The sequence below is a fragment of the Tauraco erythrolophus genome, chromosome 2 (genome assembly GCF_009769465.1).
Source record: "Tauraco erythrolophus isolate bTauEry1 chromosome 2, bTauEry1.pri, whole genome shotgun sequence".
Taxonomy (NCBI): Eukaryota; Metazoa; Chordata; class Aves; order Musophagiformes; family Musophagidae; genus Tauraco; species Tauraco erythrolophus.
Window position 1 is genome coordinate 113774621 of NC_141466.1, and position 17667 is coordinate 113792287.

Genomic DNA, 17667 nt, shown 5'->3' on the forward strand with positions numbered 1-17667 from the left:
AATGTGTAATATTTAGAATGATTATGACGAATACCATGTTAGACCATGCAAACACTGGGAGCAAAATCTGAATTCCTTTGCACACTAAGTCATCTGGATCAGGTAATTTTTGTCACAGTATTATGAATTGACACAGAATTATGCATGAAATTGTTTTAATAGTTTGGGGTTTTTTCCCCTACATAAGTTGTAGCCACACTGAAAGAATGAATGCCAGGACCAGTAATGGTATCGGTAAGGAACTGGATAAAAGAGAGATGACAATGGGTAGGTATTGAAAAAGGAAATAAAATTGGAGGAAGATTATTACTGGAAATCCTCCAAGGTCAGTTTTGAAACTGATTTAACAGTTTAGTTAATAACCTTGGCACAAAAATAAATGCATGCTACTAAAAATCTGTAGATATTACGAAGCTGGAAAGCAGCAATAACAGCAGGAAAGACTGAAATACCAGACATACAGAAATGGCTATACTGGAAGACTACAACAGAAATCAGATGAAATTTAACAGTGTAAAATGTAAACATCTGCCTATTGATAGTAACAGGAGAAACTTTACCTATACACTAACACCTTATCAACTGTAAATAACAGAGAAGAAGGAACAAGTACAAGTAATTACACCAAGTAATTGTATTATACCTGCATCCTTTCAGTGTGATGGAACTATGGCTCTTGGTTTCACTGGGAGAAATGCTCTAGCAGAGAGAGAAAAATACTGCAGCTAGAACACAAGTTCTTTCTAAAATGTTATCTGGAATACTTTTTCACAGTCCTTGTCATTAAAGCTTCGGAAGGTTGCAAGTTGTCTGACAACTTTAAGAGGGAATGACAATTTTAGAGACGACCATACTCAAAACTGGCATGAAATACTACTTCAAAAATTGTGGTCTGTAAAAAAAATCCCTTAAATTTTTACTTACACACAAGACACTTCAATCATGCTGCCAAACGTGTCAAAACCTAACTGCAGCTCTAATAGCATGAAATAGACCAAAATGAAGTAATCATTCTGGTACAGAATTTAGTTCCTTTTCATCACTACTAAACTTTTTACAGTTAGACCCACATTTAAATAAAGAAACATTATCTTTTCCAGTTCTTCTATTTTGCAACACTTTCCTATCATCAAAAACAGTCTTTGAAACACAGCACATGTGGATTTCTTATCTTGCCTTACTTATTACAGTCCCAAAATCTACTAGCCTTTTTGGAAGTACTCATAATCTAAATGTTCTGCTTACTCTCAGCCGTAGCTTGGCTGTTGTTACGTCTACTCAGCCGGAGATAAAATTAACCTGGACCAAAACACTGTATTCCTATTGCTCTGCTATAAGAAAGAAACTATGTCCATCATATGAAATTACATACTATGTTCATTTTTCACTGTACTCCACTTTCTTCATACATTAAATGAGGATATGATTAGTTATCTTCAAATTCCCTGATAGAGCATGTAAACTCTCATACACCTCAGTGGGATGCTATGTGATGTCCAGTTGACTGTATGCACCACTTAATTATCAAGAATCATCATTAGACAACTTCAAGCTCTTACATCTTTCATTTTTGTAAAGCTTCTGGTTATCACTGTGTTGTCTGTGCGGCACTCTTTATAAAGTTACCTCTTTTCAGACACTAAGACAGTCCTTTACATGCTTAGCATGCAGCTGCAAACTTTAGAAAGATGTTGGTGTACCAGATTACTCAGTATGGAAGTAGTTCTAGTAGTAATTTATCTTTTCCTAAGCAAAAATATTGCAGCGTATACACAAGTAAGCACATTAAAAATGAAGCGTGCATGTATAAACATAACATACTTATATATTCATATGTAAAATCATCATTAAATTAGTCTATATGTCTGGCATCTGAGAAGGACTGTAAGAATATGCCTTTTCTAGAAGATCCCTGCACTAGAGATCAAAACTGCTTTTTCGTACAGGAATATTTTATAGCTTTTGAAAGCAACTCTTAAAAAAAACCCCAATAATTCTATTTAATAGATAGGCCCCTATAATGTTTAAATCGCAGGAAAAATAATAATGTGATGGAAAGAATATGAAAACAAAACCTTCATTATTCTTACAAAACAAAAATGAAGAATAAAAATGTATCCTAAAGACTCTCATCCCATACACCATTCAGAATATGTTTGGGTAGGTTCAGCTTGTAAAAGCCAAGGAAACATACAGGAATAAGCTGGACTAAGTTTCAAGCATATGTCTACAGTCCACTACTCTGCCCTAAGACATAAATAGTTTGATATGTGGTTTTTGCTTTCATTGTTGCTAGAAAACAAGCAAAACAAACATATTGACAAGCATGATCCAGATATAATAAGCACTGTAACATCTGCCTTAAACACTTGACAGCAATAGACTGAGGAAGAAACCGTAGCCAGAGGATATAAAGGAAGAAATGCATTTGGTCTAAATGCATACCAGTATCTCCAGTACCTACAGTAGCTTGGCAGAAAAACATGTCAGACCTTTAAAAATAGTAAGAAAAATAAAAAGCATACTGTTTGCTCAAACATACTGAAGTTATACTTATTAAAAATAAAGGACAGTGTATTGAAAAACTCTTTATATTCAAGTCGCATACATAGTACACTTCTTTAACATAAAGCATAAGACACAATGCTTGCTTAAAAATAAAACAAACCAGCAATTTTTTAAAATATCTCAGATAGGAACTTAAGGTCTGAATTTCCAGCCCTTAAAGAGCTGTGCCTACATAAAAGTAAATTCATTTCTGGGCTAGAAGTTCAATTTCTTATGGGAAGATGACATAACTTTGCTACCATTACACCAGATCAGATTTTTAGCCCCCCCTCCCCTTTTTTTCCTTCCCTTCTAGTCAGTATTTTATCTTCTGTACCTTTCTAATGCCCTTTTCTTGGATTTTACACATTATATCTGATTAAAAATTACTGAGTTACAGTGGCAGTAACATCACTGCTTCCTCCTGAACGAGGAAATGCTAAAGGCTGCCCGCCAATAGCTAATGAAGAAAAACTGAACAGCATAAACATCACAGCACCTGAGTCAATAAAAGATTTTAATACAACTTTTCAGATAAAGCTCCACAAGGTCTTGCTTTCCTGACCCCAACCACAAAGCCTTCCATAACTGAACCAAGCATGACCTTACGCAAGCATCTGCTTTGTAAGCAGTATTCTAATTTGCAGGATGTTAAGTGACCTATTTTTTCCTCATGTAAAAATTTAAAACCTAGTAATATTTTGCTGTTATTAAAAAGGAACATGAGGTAGGCTCTTCTAATGATACAACAGGCTCTTCTGGAAATGTAACAGGGAAACGCTTACTGTAGAATGGCTTCAACGCAGACAAGGTTATTTGGACTGACACTTCCTTAAGTGTCCCTTCAGGAATCAGATTCTTGCACTGGTATGTCCTTACAATTAAGATATCTTGCAAAGACACCTTAATTTACTACGAAGAAAAGGAAGTACTACTTTTAGTGGCTGGGGCAACAGCAATCTAACTCAGAAATTCAAACCCCAAATTTCTACTTGTCAGATCTGGCAGTTCAGATAGTGAAGACATTCTCATCCCCAAAACCATCAAATAGTCACTGGGAAGAATGCTCTAGCAAGAAACTAGGTAAAAGACAATGGTTTAAACACTTCTTATAAGGTATTAAAGCAACTCAGTGTTATGGTTTTAGACTAACACTGTAGGAATATCAAACAATAGAGTCATGTTATCATTGCTTATTTATGCAACGACAAAACTACATGCCATTCAAATTGAGAAGACGATAATGAATTTGTCTTGCGCAGCTTCTAAGCTGATCTAATCTAACAACATAAATCCAATTGTATTTCAAATAATAAGAAAAAAGCAAAGGGCCTATAATAGTAACTAAACTAAAGGCATCTAAGGAGGAAGTTGAGGAACGCGTAAGATTAATAAATGAAAATCTGAGACGCTATGAAAGGAGGTAGTTACGAAACTACTACTCTGTTCGCAATAAGAGATAACGAAGTAGAAAATCTGTCAAAGACAAAACACGAGGCAGTGTCCTTCTAATATAACCAAAAACTTCAGAATAATGAAGACTCCATCATACAACTGCCATCCTCAGTTCTGCCTGCATTATTCTGAACTTTATAAACAAGAACATCACTAAAAGTTACCAACTTTATCCTCAGCCACCAAACTATGAGCTAATTACACCTCCAGAACCACAGTTACCACGACTAAAAATTCAGAAATAAAGAAAATGTTTTTGTCCTACTTTCCTGCTGTTGATTTTGGATATCAAAGAAAGTAGTAGGAGAAAATATTTCCAGGTCCGAAATAATGAGAAAAGAGTGAGTGCAAAACTATAGATTAGCTCACATAAAACCAGCTTACAAATGGGAATGTTCTGTCTTCAAAATAAGTTACTGAATTCTGAAAACACCTCCAACTTCATAAGACGTTGAAACAGATTTCATCTCAGAGCTATGACAGTTCTACCATGGACTTTTTTTCCTGCAAACACCACAGAAGCCAAACGAATCTTGATGCTAGAGGTAGCAGTACCTCTTAGAAAGTTCCACCACATTTAGCATCCACTGAGCCTTGCTATAAACATTATTACCTGGAAGGCCACACCAGGGCTTTTTTCTATAGGACTTTTGGCATTAAGAATTTTCCCATTAAGGCACAAGGTTAAAGAGGACCCTTTTCAATCAAACTTTATATCTTGTCTGTCTCTCATTTTCACTTTTAGGAGGGCTCGCATACTTCTGTTTTACGACAACCATATCCAGTTCCTACCTGAACAGGATTACATACCATCTGACAGACTGCTCACATCCATCTGCCTTTCAAGCAACTGCACCAAGAAGATCATAGAATCATAGAATCACAGAATGGCACAGGCTGGAAGGGACCTCAGAGATCATCTAATCTACCTCCCTGTCATGGGCAGGGACGCCTCTCAACTAGATCAGGCTACTCAAGGCTCTGTCCAACCTGGCCTTGAACACCTCCAGAGAGGGGGCATCTACAACTTCTCTGGGCAATTTATTCCGAAGTCTTACCACCCTCGTACTGAAGAATTTCTTCTTAAGATCTAATCTAAATCTGTTCTCCTTCAACTTAAACCCATTTCCCCTTCATTAAAAAAAGAAAAAATCTTCATCTACACTTTCCTCATTTTCCTACAAGTCTTCTTTCTAATAAAGGTGTAACTGTCTCAGCTAAAGGACTGGTGGGGACCCACCAGAAAGAACGGAGGGCTGCCCTCCTTGTCTTGCTGGCCTTCCTCAGCTGACAATAATCAAGGGTTTCCTTCCTTAGGAAGTAGGTACCAGACATAAAAGGGGAAGGGTTTATTTCTGAGAGCACTATGGCTAACTGCATTTAAAGATATTCCACCTCCAACTGCTTCTTGTGTCCCTTTTTCTTTAAAATCATAACGTTGAATAAATCACCAGATATCTCAAGTACCATCCAATGAAAGTAGGGAAAAAATGGGCACAACGTGATGAACATACGTTTTATTGGAAAGATCAGCTTAAAGTGATTTCCTCAATCTGTTCCAAACAGATTGGAGAATTGACTCAGGTTAGTTAAAATGTAAAGTTACTTCTAATTGGATTGGTGTCCTCGTTCACTTCACTGCACTGCCCCACAAACCTTTGCTCAGCAGAGCACAAGGGATGTTTGGAGCTTGGGTCTTGGGGAGAGAGGAACAATGGGAGAAAAAAGGCGAAAGGATACATTTGTAAAAGCACCTCTGCTGAAAGGACTACTCAAGGCTACTATGGCTTAAGGCACTGGAGTTCGTGTTTCTAAATTGCTTCTGCTCAAATAACACAGAATAGAGGCCTTTGCAAGCTCCGGCACCCATTACACAGCTTTCACTTAAATTAACGCTCCCACTAGACACAACACTGTAAGAAACCATTTGCCTTTTGCATGATAGCACAGCCAGTCTGATCCACTAGCTCCTGGCACTCCAAGCATATATGGGTCTTATTTCAAAATACTTCTAGGTCATCACAGGCTCCTTTGGAAATCCTACCAACAAATTCTAGTCAACTAGCATTAACCTCATACAGTCCTCACGGCAGGTCGGATACCACCCTGAGGGGGTACCAGGGGAGCAGCTGCCAGCATTTATAGTATATAGGGTCACAGGGCAAAATGAAAGCCCAGAGTCTGTAAAGATGATCTCTGTTTTCAGCCTCTCCTCAGTGGAAAAATGGAGATAAAACACATAGCCTAGACTCAAGGAGCTCTCCTACCTCTGTAAAGGAATACCTTGTAAGGAAGCCCTAGCTTACCAAATACTCACTAAAATAACTTTCTGTCCTGAAGTTTTCCATGTAAAACTAACCCACACAACATTTCAAAGCGATACATTTTCAGTAGACTATCAAAATAATCTTATGTTATTTTTTCCTTATTTTTCTAGCCCTGTTTCCTTCACTCTCAGCACTTTCTGAGGACATCTTCATATGTGTGTTCAACATTATGTCTGTTGCAAAGTTTGGTAAACACTTAAAATATGTTGTTGCTTTCTTTCAAACCCACAATTACGGTTCACTTTACCAAAGGCCAGAGCAGTTGGCTCATCCTTGTGCCAACGCAACTCAGACATACCGCGCAATGCAGCTAACTCCCTACGATGTGCCTTCCACCCCCAAATTTTCCACTTAAGCAAATTAATGATCAGGAAAGATGGGATACACCCAGAAGACAGAAAACCACTTATTCAGCAAGTCAAAAATGGATATGCTGGCACTGAAACTTATAGTTGAAAGTGAAATGCATTCTACAAAAAATCCCAGATTTCAGCTGCCTGTTAACTACAATAAATATTTCAGGGATGTCCCTAAAATGATTTTTTACTGAGAACAAATAGTATCTTCTTGTTAAAAGCAAAGAAGAGGCTGGCTTGATAGGGAATAGACAGTTCTTTTATCTCTCTAAAGGATTTATTCCCTCATGTTCAATATTTCTCAGAAAGGATGTCACTTCCACAGAGAATTCTGCTGCTCTACATTTTAAGAGCTCAAATGTTCCAGTGAAGTCCAAATTATATTTCAAAAGTTGGTAAATGGAAACAGAAATGAAAAAAAAAAATGCATCTGGCGGTTTAGAATGCTAAAATCCTTCAGACTAAAAGACGGCAGCAACTAGAAATCCAGAAACACACTGACCAAGCTAACTGTAATCTCACATACCTTATGGAAGTAGGTGTGTTTATGCTTTGCACGTCTATCTTTTCACATGCAAAAGATGACATCTGAAATGTATGTAACTTGAGAGCTTGCCCTGTAGTCTTAACTATCCTCCCATTAACTTCACCAACAAAAATAATAATTAACATAGACGTTACCATCTTACTAGGAAAATATTTTGGAAGGATTAGGAAAGTGAGGATTGTTTTACCATTCAATAGAAAAAGAAAACTGTTTAATGTGGGTGTGTGCCAACATATAAAAACTATTTTAAATGAATATTTTTGCAGTGGTCTGGAGGATCATAAGCCTAAATGCTGAACATTTCATAGCTGCAAATTCGCTACACACTGAATCACTGTGCAACCCTGCACAGAACAAACACATGGAGGAAAGAAAGTCAAGACGAAAATTACTTAAGCACATTAACACTTATAATTCTGTACTATCCAAGAAGCTGGAATGCCCCAAATTAAATTCAGGACAGAGACAGACTTAGATGCACTCTCACTAAAGAAAGGGCTGCCTCAGAAGACAGCACAAAAGGCAGGAGCACAGACAGGCTAAAGGGGCGTGCAAAGCCACCAGTGGCACATTCACTGTGCCTGGGACTGGTATGTGCCAAGAGGGTATCTCCTGCAACCCTCAGGGGAAATTTCTGCCTGTGGCAACTAGGCCTTCTGAAGTCTTTTTAACTTAAAAGGATTTAGACAAAACCAAGCTTTTTATATCTCAGTTTCCACCTTACATAAAATGGAGAGAAAACCTGGCTCACCAATAAAACAATGAAGGAATTAGTCTCAGTTGCAGGAAAAATAAATTTTACATGTTTGAGGTAACACAACAGGCATAAATAAAGTGTAGCTACCTACCATAAGCTGGCAAGAGTTTTACTCCAGCCCACACCTGGCTATTTGATAATGCATGCAAATATAAGCTTTTAATATATGCCATGAGGAATTAAGCAACAACACAACCTTGAAATTGAAATTAATATTAATGCATGTAGAGGCTTTTTTCAGGGGAAAAAAAAAAAAAGGTCCTCCGAATCTATAAAAATTAAACATAAATTGATGTTGATTCCTAAAAAAAAAAACGAAAAATCTTACCCTGTATGATACTACAGTTTGCAGAAAACTGGCACAAGACAATATTTAACCTTGGCCTACAAGCAAGCATCACTTCATTAGTACAAAGTAATAATTTAAGGTATCAGGGGTAGATACAAGCTTTACATGAGCTCCCAAGGAAGTCGTGCCTTTGTGAGAGATACACATCTGTACTTTTTTCCTCATTGTGAACACCTGCACATATACTTTACTTAGATGAAGTTTTCTTTCTAAAGCTAGTCTTGGAGCTGTCAATGTCATTTGGTAATGCCAGTGCTGGCACATTTATAACAATAACAAAAGCTAAGCTAAGATACACGTTAAAGAAAAGGCTCAGAATGTTAATAAAATGGCCATCATTTAACTATCAGGTAAAAACATTATATCACATATTTATTTGAACTGAAAAGTAGATAAAAACAGGAAAAAAAATAGGAATATCCTAAAAATAGTAGTACTGATGTTATTTTCAGCTAGTACCTTTCTCCTTCTTCAATTCAGGAATTAGGGGTAGCTTCGAAAACATGCCATTTCTCTGCACAATTCTACTGATACCTAGATTTTGATCTCCTTCCCACTATAAATTCATCCCATAATACCACCATGCTAGTGTAGAAACGTAATGCTGAGTTTGCTTGTATTTGATGTTTCAGAAGCTTGGCCAATGTACTTTAGGAAAAAGTGACTTGCATTTGACATCAGAGCGATCTGCACACGAACTACCACTGCAATTAGTATCACTCCCAGACAAAACTAACTGACAACAAAAAAGTGATTAATGATAGAAAAGAGCAAGAGGAGTGACACAGTCCAAATAAAAACAGAAATATAGTTTTTAAAAGGTATAAAAACTTCAGAGAAAAATAAAATTATCAAAGTACAATACTATGTACGGCTAATGTGAAAATGTATCCTGAAAGAACTGGGGCACAAAAAGGAAACGAAACAAAACAAGCTGCTATCTCATTGTATGAAAAAAACCCTTCAATGAAACATGCCTAAAGCATGGTTTCTAGTTCACTAGCTACAACTCAGACCAAATCCTGATGCATATTGGCTATTCATCTGAAATATCACTACTACTACTGTTACATTATCCATCTTTTCGTAGTATTTTTCTTCTTCTTCTCCTACGTGTGCAACAGACTCCCAGAAAGGACGTGGCCACCACAGTTAAACTTTCAGGAAAAGAGCATTAGTGGCATTTAGATGATGTATTTTCTTTTCCTTTCTTTTGCTTTACCAGTTGCAAACATCCTAATAAAACAAACAGTGGAATGGATCTCATTTCAAAGGCTGATCATTTAACATATACTCAAGTGCTCTTTACATTTTTAATCTTTCTAAAACATCCCCTTATAAACTGGCATAGTACTACAGCAGTATTAATAATAAAACGCCACAGTGGCATTTGGAACTTCATAAACATGGGAATCTCACTGGCAAAGCCACAAATCAAACAAAGGACTGGGAATGTATAGGGGTTTTTTTTGTTAAACATTCAAAGCAATAAATATGCAGGCATAATAATTAGTATATCATTTTGAACTGCAATGCTACTTAATTTTCACCCAAAGTTACACATGAACACCTATTTCATCGTGGGGACACTAACTATCTGAGGATGGAAAAATCACATCTGCTGCATATTACACACCAACAGTGCTGAATTACAAAGGTTTTGATCCGTTTCAAGGAAAAGGTAGAGATGATGGGCATCTGTTCTTCTGGGGAGAGTTACTACCCCATATGCAGAATCATTGGGTAAAATACAGTAGTTTATGTAGTACATGAAGTACCCTCCACCTGGTAACAGAGGACAGCATCTCAACAGTTTACCCACAAGCACATTTTAAAAGTTAGATCCAAAGTAAACTGAATACAAAAACCTTTCACATCAGGTCCTAAGTGAACAGTTTCGCAGAAATAACACAGTTAAAATCTTCAAAACTCAAGAAAAATACTCTGCTTGGGTTCTTCCACAAGTTGTTATCGCAGAGACCTCTTTTTAGCAGGCAGACACAGTTCTTCAACTAAACTAGCAGACTAGAAAAACAGCCCAGAAGAGCAATTTGCAGCTTAGCACCAACCCACTTTAAAGCATTCCTAGCTACAGCTCTTTCATGAAAAGCCACAATCTCGAAGGAAACAAAACACAACCCACTAACAAACCAAAACCAACCGCCATATACCTTTAGGACAAAAAACCCAACAACTTTTCTGGAGCAAAGCAGCCAAGTGGGAACAGGTAAAGAAGGAATGACCAGTATAGACTGTAATTAAAGGTGAGAGATGGATGCATCAAATAAGCTCATTCTGCCAATTTAATGATTTAGCTTAAACAACTGAGAGTTTACATCCTGACTTCTGTCAAAGTAAAGTACATCTGTTTGAGTGCATTTGAAAATTCTGCCTCTTGTAAGGCAACCTTCTCCTCTGCATACAAGAATTACCATAGAATTCAGTAAAGAATGCTACACTGAAGAAAAGATGACCCTAATTTTGTGGAAAAATCAATCATGGCCTCCAAAAAAAGCTAGACACAAATGACTTAATATTTTCCTTTGAACGGACTATATATATATATTTTTATATATCAAGGTAAAGATAAGTACCACAATTTAAGTATTTCCACTTATTTAGCAAAACGCCCTCACTTCATTTTAAAGATGATTTCATTAAGTCCAAAGGAAAATGGTGAAAAGAATCCAAAGCAGACCACACAATGGTGTGTTTTTAACTTACGTATAGATTAAACAAATTAAGAAACAGACTCTGACCACTCAATAAGCCTCTTCAAAGTTGATCAAATTTCACAAACAGGTTTCCAGTTTTGCTTTTCTAAATTATGGATCATTAACTTTAAAACATGCCAGTGTGCAAGATTCATCAGACGCATTCATCGGATATTCATTCATGTCTATGACCATATGGTACAAGGTCAGTAACAGTCTCAATAACCACAAGATGTCGGCAGGTCAGTTGTATTTGCTGTAATAGTAAGCATGATAGTTGTTACTAGCTTAAACTCTTTAAGAGGAATTATTTTCACTCCATCAAGTAACTTCCCATAACTCCAACAGGAATTTGGAGCTCAAATTACTTACCTGTGAACATAATGCAACTGATGAACTGAATCAATAGCTATCACCATTTCAGCCAAATAAAACCGAGCCATATCTTCAGGTAGTCTGTCCTCAAACTTGCTGAGCAATGTAAGCAGGTCTCCTCCAACATAGTAATCCATAACCAGGTACTGTGGAGTGGCAATGATAAGAAAACAGAATGGAAAAAAAAAACACCAACACAACAATTTATTGAGTGAATCAGAGACTAAAAACTAATTAAAGCATAAAAATTAAATTATTGCAAAAATTATTATGGGCATTAAAAAAGATAGCCAAGATGCTTAGATGTTCTGAAACAGTAGCTCGTTTAGCCTCATTTTAGTGTTTAACCTACTTTAATGGTTTTTACATTTATATCTCTCCAAATACAGTAAACCTCATGACAAAACAGTATCAGCTTCATCCACTATCCCATCACCAAACATAAAATATTTAGATACTCTGGATTCTTTATGAAAACAATACCACTTGACAGAATGCAAAAGGAGTAAAGGATTAAAGCACAGACCTATAAAAATGAAACCAATTGTATTAACTTGAGGTCTCATTTAAGCACCCTAATTTCTCAGGCTGCCCTTTCCGTTTTTTCCTACCATCTTCTTTTCCTATTAATCAAACGAGTTCGGAGAGCAAAGTTTTTAGACTACTCAGATCAAGGCAAAGATTAAAGAGACTTCCAATGGCACACAGTACAATTCCAGATCTGCCAACATGCAGTGGCAAGTGTCACCTTCTCTAATTGAACTCACAGGGAAAAACACACTCGATTTCTGATTTATTAATAAAACATAAAACCTGCTGGACATTGAATCAGCTGCAAAGACTTTAAAGAGATCAGAACCTTTCTCCATTTTACTATATTATGGCAGAACAAAATGCTGCTTCCTTCAGAGACATGGTCAAAATGTCTGGACGAAGTAAACTTAAGAAAAGTGGGAAATTCATGATGAGTATCTTTTTATCTTAGTGTAGTTTGCTTTAAATGTGGAATGGCAACTGGAAGGGCAAATGAGGAAAGGAAAAGAAAAATCAAACTAATTATAACTAACGAACTAATTATAAGGAATCTAATTTAACACTCACTGCTATGATATTACTTTCAAACATCATTGTGGACAGACAAATTAGAATAGTTTCCCACTAAAGTATATAGTACCTGAAAGCTTTTGCCTAGAGTTCCAGCCTCAGCTTCCTGGAAGGCAGCATATATCCACATTCAAAGCAGCGACTCTTAACAATAGTGTATCATGAATCACAAATAATAAAAAAAATACTAAAGATGGAATAATGTATATCCCAATTTGATTCGTTAAAATTTTGGTAAAGCAACTTAAGGGGACTTTTTATAATTATTTCTTCTCATTTGTTCAAGTCTTTCTCCACCTTCAGAAAAAGAAATTAAAATGTGGAAAAAAAATCATCTGCAAAACTATACCAACTGTAAGATGATACGGGGCAGGCAGAAATCCTGTGCCTGCTTCTTTTCCCTCATACTTTCACATAATAATAAAGGTGATGAACAGAGATTATAACTATATGATAGAGAATAACCTGAGCATCCTCACTGATTCCCAATGCATGAAGAAAATACAGAATGCATTTCCACAAAATTCTAAATGTGCTGACAATCAAAATTTCATCTGTTGCTTTGTGACATGAATAGTAAAATTCTTAAACTATGCTCACAAGCTTTACACAAGACATATCTTCTATTCAGTGCTGCTCCTACGCTCCCTCTGCAACAAGATCTACAGTATTGGCTTCCCATGTTTTACTGCTTTAGAAAATACATTAAGCCTTTGGAACTTAATACAATTATTATTAACTGATACACTATACAGTGAGATCTGCAAAAGCTTAACTTATTGCTTTGAAAGTATATTGAAAAAAAATCCTCTGAAGACTGATGTGAGATCTCTGCACTCATTCTTGAGCATTTTTAAAAGCAGTACAACTCAGTAACTGAATATACCAAAATAAAGGAATTTTGGCTCTTACAACACTGGACTCTGCACTTCTCATTCTGCAAGAGCAATACAGTAGCCTAATCACAAGGAAACCCTCACCTCCTCAAATATGCCAACATTTAAACTGTAACTCACAGTATTAAGTCATGCACTTTAAGTTAAACACATACATAGGAATCAAAGCTAAGTTTAACAACTACATTTTTAACAAACAATTCAGTCAATGCATAGCATCCTAACCAATGTCAAAGATCCATGTCCTTAAAAAAAAGTTTGGTTTTTTTTAAAAAAAAAAGCTTTAAAAATACTTGCTAAATGCACACCATCATCCAAACCTATTCAAGTCTCAAATACTTCTCAAAATACTACTGTATGACAGCACCATCCTTCCAAGAGAAAGAAAAAGCACAGATTTAAGGACATCAAATTCTAGTAACTAATGGAAGTTCAACATGGGCATTTAATCCTAAATCACAGAGTCATTTAGGTTGGAAGAGACCTCTTGAGATCATCTACTCTAACCTCATCTGCTCAAGAGCGCAGCTAGAGCACGCTGATGAGGACTGTGTCCAGTTGGGTTTTGAGCATCTCTAAGGATGGAGACTCCACAACTTCTCCATGTAACATGTTCAAGAGTTTGACCATCTTCACAGTAAAAAAGTTTTTTGTTGTGTTCAGACAAAATTCCATCTGTTTCCACTTGTGTCTATTGTCTCCTGTCCTGTCACCAGGCACTACTGAGAGGAATCTGGCTCCCTTGTCTTCATTCCCTCCCATCACGTATTTATACACCTTCACAATAACCCCCTCAACCCTTCACTTATCTGGCCTGAAGACTCCCAGCTCTCTCAGCCTCTCCTTACATGAGAGATGCTCCAATACCTTCACCGTCTTTCTGACCTGGCACTGGACTTGCTCTAGTTACCTCCATCTATCTTTTGCACTGGGGAGCCCAGAATTGGACACTGTACTTCATTCAGATACAGCTGCACCTGGGCTGAGCAGAGAGGAAGGACCTCCACTGACCTGCTGGCAACACTTTTCCTTGCAGCCCAGAATACTCTTGGCCTTTTTCGCTGCAAGGGTGCATTGCTGGCTTATGGTCAGCTTGTTATCCACCAGCACCTCAAGCAAAGCCACTTTCCAGAAAGTTGGCCACCAGCATGTACTAGACTTATTTTATCCCATCCTAGATGTGGGACTTCGCATTTCCCTTTGTTGAACTTCATGAGATTTCCCTCTGCTCAGTTCTCCAGTCTGTTGAGGTCCATATGAATGACGGCACAGCCATCTGGCACATCAGCCGCTTCTCCCTGTTTTTTCATCATCCGCGAACTCGCCTTCTCATTGTCCAGATCATTAAAGAAAACGTCGGCCCCAGTATTGAGCCCGAGGATACACCCATTAACTGGCCTCCAGCTGGACTTTGTGTCACTGATCACAACCCCCTGGGCCCAGTAGTTCAGCCAGTTTTCAATCCACCTCATTGATGCTTACCTAATGCATACTTTGTCAGCTTGTCTATGACGATGTTACAGCACAGTGTCAAACGCGTTACTGAAGTCAAGGTAAACAACATCCACTGCTCAACTACATCTACTGCTCAACCTACACAGATTATTTTTTTTAAAGGTCACTTCTGTTATATTTTGCTGTCATAGATTTCTAGGATGGAAAAGACCTTAGAGATCATCCAGTCCAACCGTCCCTAATCCCCCATTAAACCATATCCTTAAGTAGTTCATCCACCCTTTTCTTAAACACATCCAGGGATGGGGACTCAACCACCTCCCTGGGCAGCCTATTCCAGTGGCTGACGACCCTTTCAGAGAAGAAATTCTTTCTAACATCCAACCTGTACCTCCCCTGACTAAGCTTATATCCATTTCCTCTTGTCCTATCACCCATCACTAATGTAAAGAGCCCTTCCCCCACCTCCCCACCATCCCTTCTCAAGTATCTGTAGGCCGTAATCAGCTCTCCCCTCAGCCTCCTCTTTTCCAGGCTAAACAGCCCCAACTCCCTCAGCCGCTCCCCATAAGTTTTATTTTCCAGCCCCTTGACCAGTTTAGTCGCCCTTCTTTGGACCTGCTCCAGGAGCTCAATATCTCTCTTAAAGCGAGGGGCCCAAAACTGGACACAATATTCCAGGTGCGGCCTCACCAGTGCCGAGTACAGGGGCAGGATCACTTCCCTATTCCTGCTGGTCACACTATTCTTGATACATGCCAGTATCCCATTGGCCTTTTTGGCCACCTGGGCACACTGCTGGCTCATATCAAGCCGGTAGTCAACCAACACCCCCAGGTCCTTCTCCACCAGGCAGCTCTCCAGCCACTCTTCCCCAAGCCTATAGCGATGCTTGGGGTTTTTACACCCCAAGTGAAGGACTCTGCACTTGGCCTTATTAAAGCTGATGCCATTGGCCTCAGCCCAACGGTCCAGTCTGTTCAAATCCCTCTGAAGGGCCTCCCTACCCTCGAGCAGATCGACACAGCCTCCCAGCTTGGTGTCGTCCGCAAACTTACTGAGTGTACATTCAATCCTCTCATCCAGGTCATTGATAAAGATGTTAAACAGAACTGGACCCAGCACTGAGCCCTGGGGAACCCCACTGGTGACCGGCCTCCAGCCGGATTTAGCCCCATTTACCACCACTCTTTGGGCCCGGCCATCCAGCCAGTTTTTAACCCAAAGGAGGGTGTGCCTATCCAGGCCAGCACTTACCAGTTTCTCAACCAGAACACTATGAGAAACTGTATCAAAGGCTTTGCTGAGGTCAAGGAAAACTACATCCGCAGCCCTTCCCTCGTTTCCTTTAATAAAAAACTAGTGACACATTCACACTAAAATGATGAAAACCAGTATTATTGATATTTTCCCCAATAGGCTGCAAAACCAGCTCCTGTTAGGAGATTAACAAAGATAAAGAACAGAAACTGCTCTGTGCTTAGTAAAAATAAGGAAACTGGCAAGATTAAAACAAATTCTAGCAGATTGTTGCAGAATATATCTTTTCTTTGAAATACTAAGATCAGAATTACTTAAAACATGAGATTATTTTTACTATCCACGTTAACAAAGCATGAAGCTGGCTGGGAGGTATTTAAGCCAACAGTTAGATTCACAAATGCAGAGCCCTGTTTCAATATAAACTCCACCAAAATCCATGGATCTCCAAGCATCCGAGTTGACAGAAGAGAAAACAACATAACGGCAAAAAGCACTGCAATTCTGCAAGAATTCCATATATAGCACTTCTTTTATCAGACAAATTGGGAGAAAAAAGGATTATGACTGCATAGTAGATTTTTAAGAACACATTAGAACTTACTAATAGAATCCAAAGCACAGGGCAATAAAACTCAAATAAGCAAAATCTACCAATGTGTAGTTATTCACTTTTTGGGGCATAAATACTACCAAAACTGTGTCACAATCAAACCATATTTTAAGTGGGTAAGATTTCATAGAAAATCAGCACTTTTTCCTCATATCAGCTTCTTTTTCCAAGTCTTTCAAAATCCTTGAAATCTAAATAACATTAAAGAGACACTTTAATCTACAGTTATAGCTTCTAACTCTTATTTGTGAACATTTAGTGGTATTTTTCCATGCCACAAGAACATTTTATTGCTTTATGACATCTTAGTGGGTTTAAGTCCTCAAAAAAGCAAAGACCAATCAAAATGAACTGTTGTTTCAAAACAGGGCTACTCCCTATTTCTAACTGTAAAACAGTAATTGGCAAATGTCAATCACAAACTAAAGTCAAAGAGAAAATTTATGTTAGTAAGTGCACTTTTGTTTTTATGAATCCACTTAAACTGGAACGACAAACTATTAGAAAGAAGATGCAGACAGAGTAAAGTTTATCAACAAATGCAAAATGGTTTAGAAAATAAAGCTGCATTCCTGAGATATTTATAGCAAAGCTTTAAAAGTTTCTGACCACTCTCCACCCTTCAGAATCTTATGTACAAAATCACATATCCTCACATAGTGTGTATGGTCTAGAACACAAATTTAACAAAGAAACAAACTGTATTTTGGTCTCAAACCACAACTAAGAATCTGAATTTCCATCCATATATACATAAAAGCAACACTCACTAAATAGTTTTCATCCTGGAATGCATAATGTAATGTAGTGATCCACTGGTTATCTCCATTCACTAACACATCTCTCTCTTCTCGAAAACAGGCTGTCTGAAGGGGAGAAAAAAAATTACAGGATTTAAGTGAAATATATAAA

At 37.7% G+C, this 17667-nt stretch overlaps 1 protein-coding gene across 6 annotated transcripts in view; it reads right to left on the reverse strand.

Annotated features, from left to right (window-relative positions):
• CDC42BPA (CDC42 binding protein kinase alpha) overlaps window positions 1–17667 on the reverse strand; it is a 190946-nt gene that overhangs the window by 101104 nt on the left and 72175 nt on the right. For all 6 annotated transcript variants that reach the window (XM_086629900.1, XM_086629894.1, XM_086629880.1 and 3 more), the window contains exons 4-5: window positions 17526–17621; window positions 11425–11573 (exon numbers count right to left, since the gene is read on the reverse strand). In XM_086629900.1, the coding sequence (XP_086486026.1) occupies window positions 11425–11573; window positions 17526–17621 (245 nt within the window). The remainder of the gene's footprint in view (window positions 1–11424; window positions 11574–17525; window positions 17622–17667) is intronic.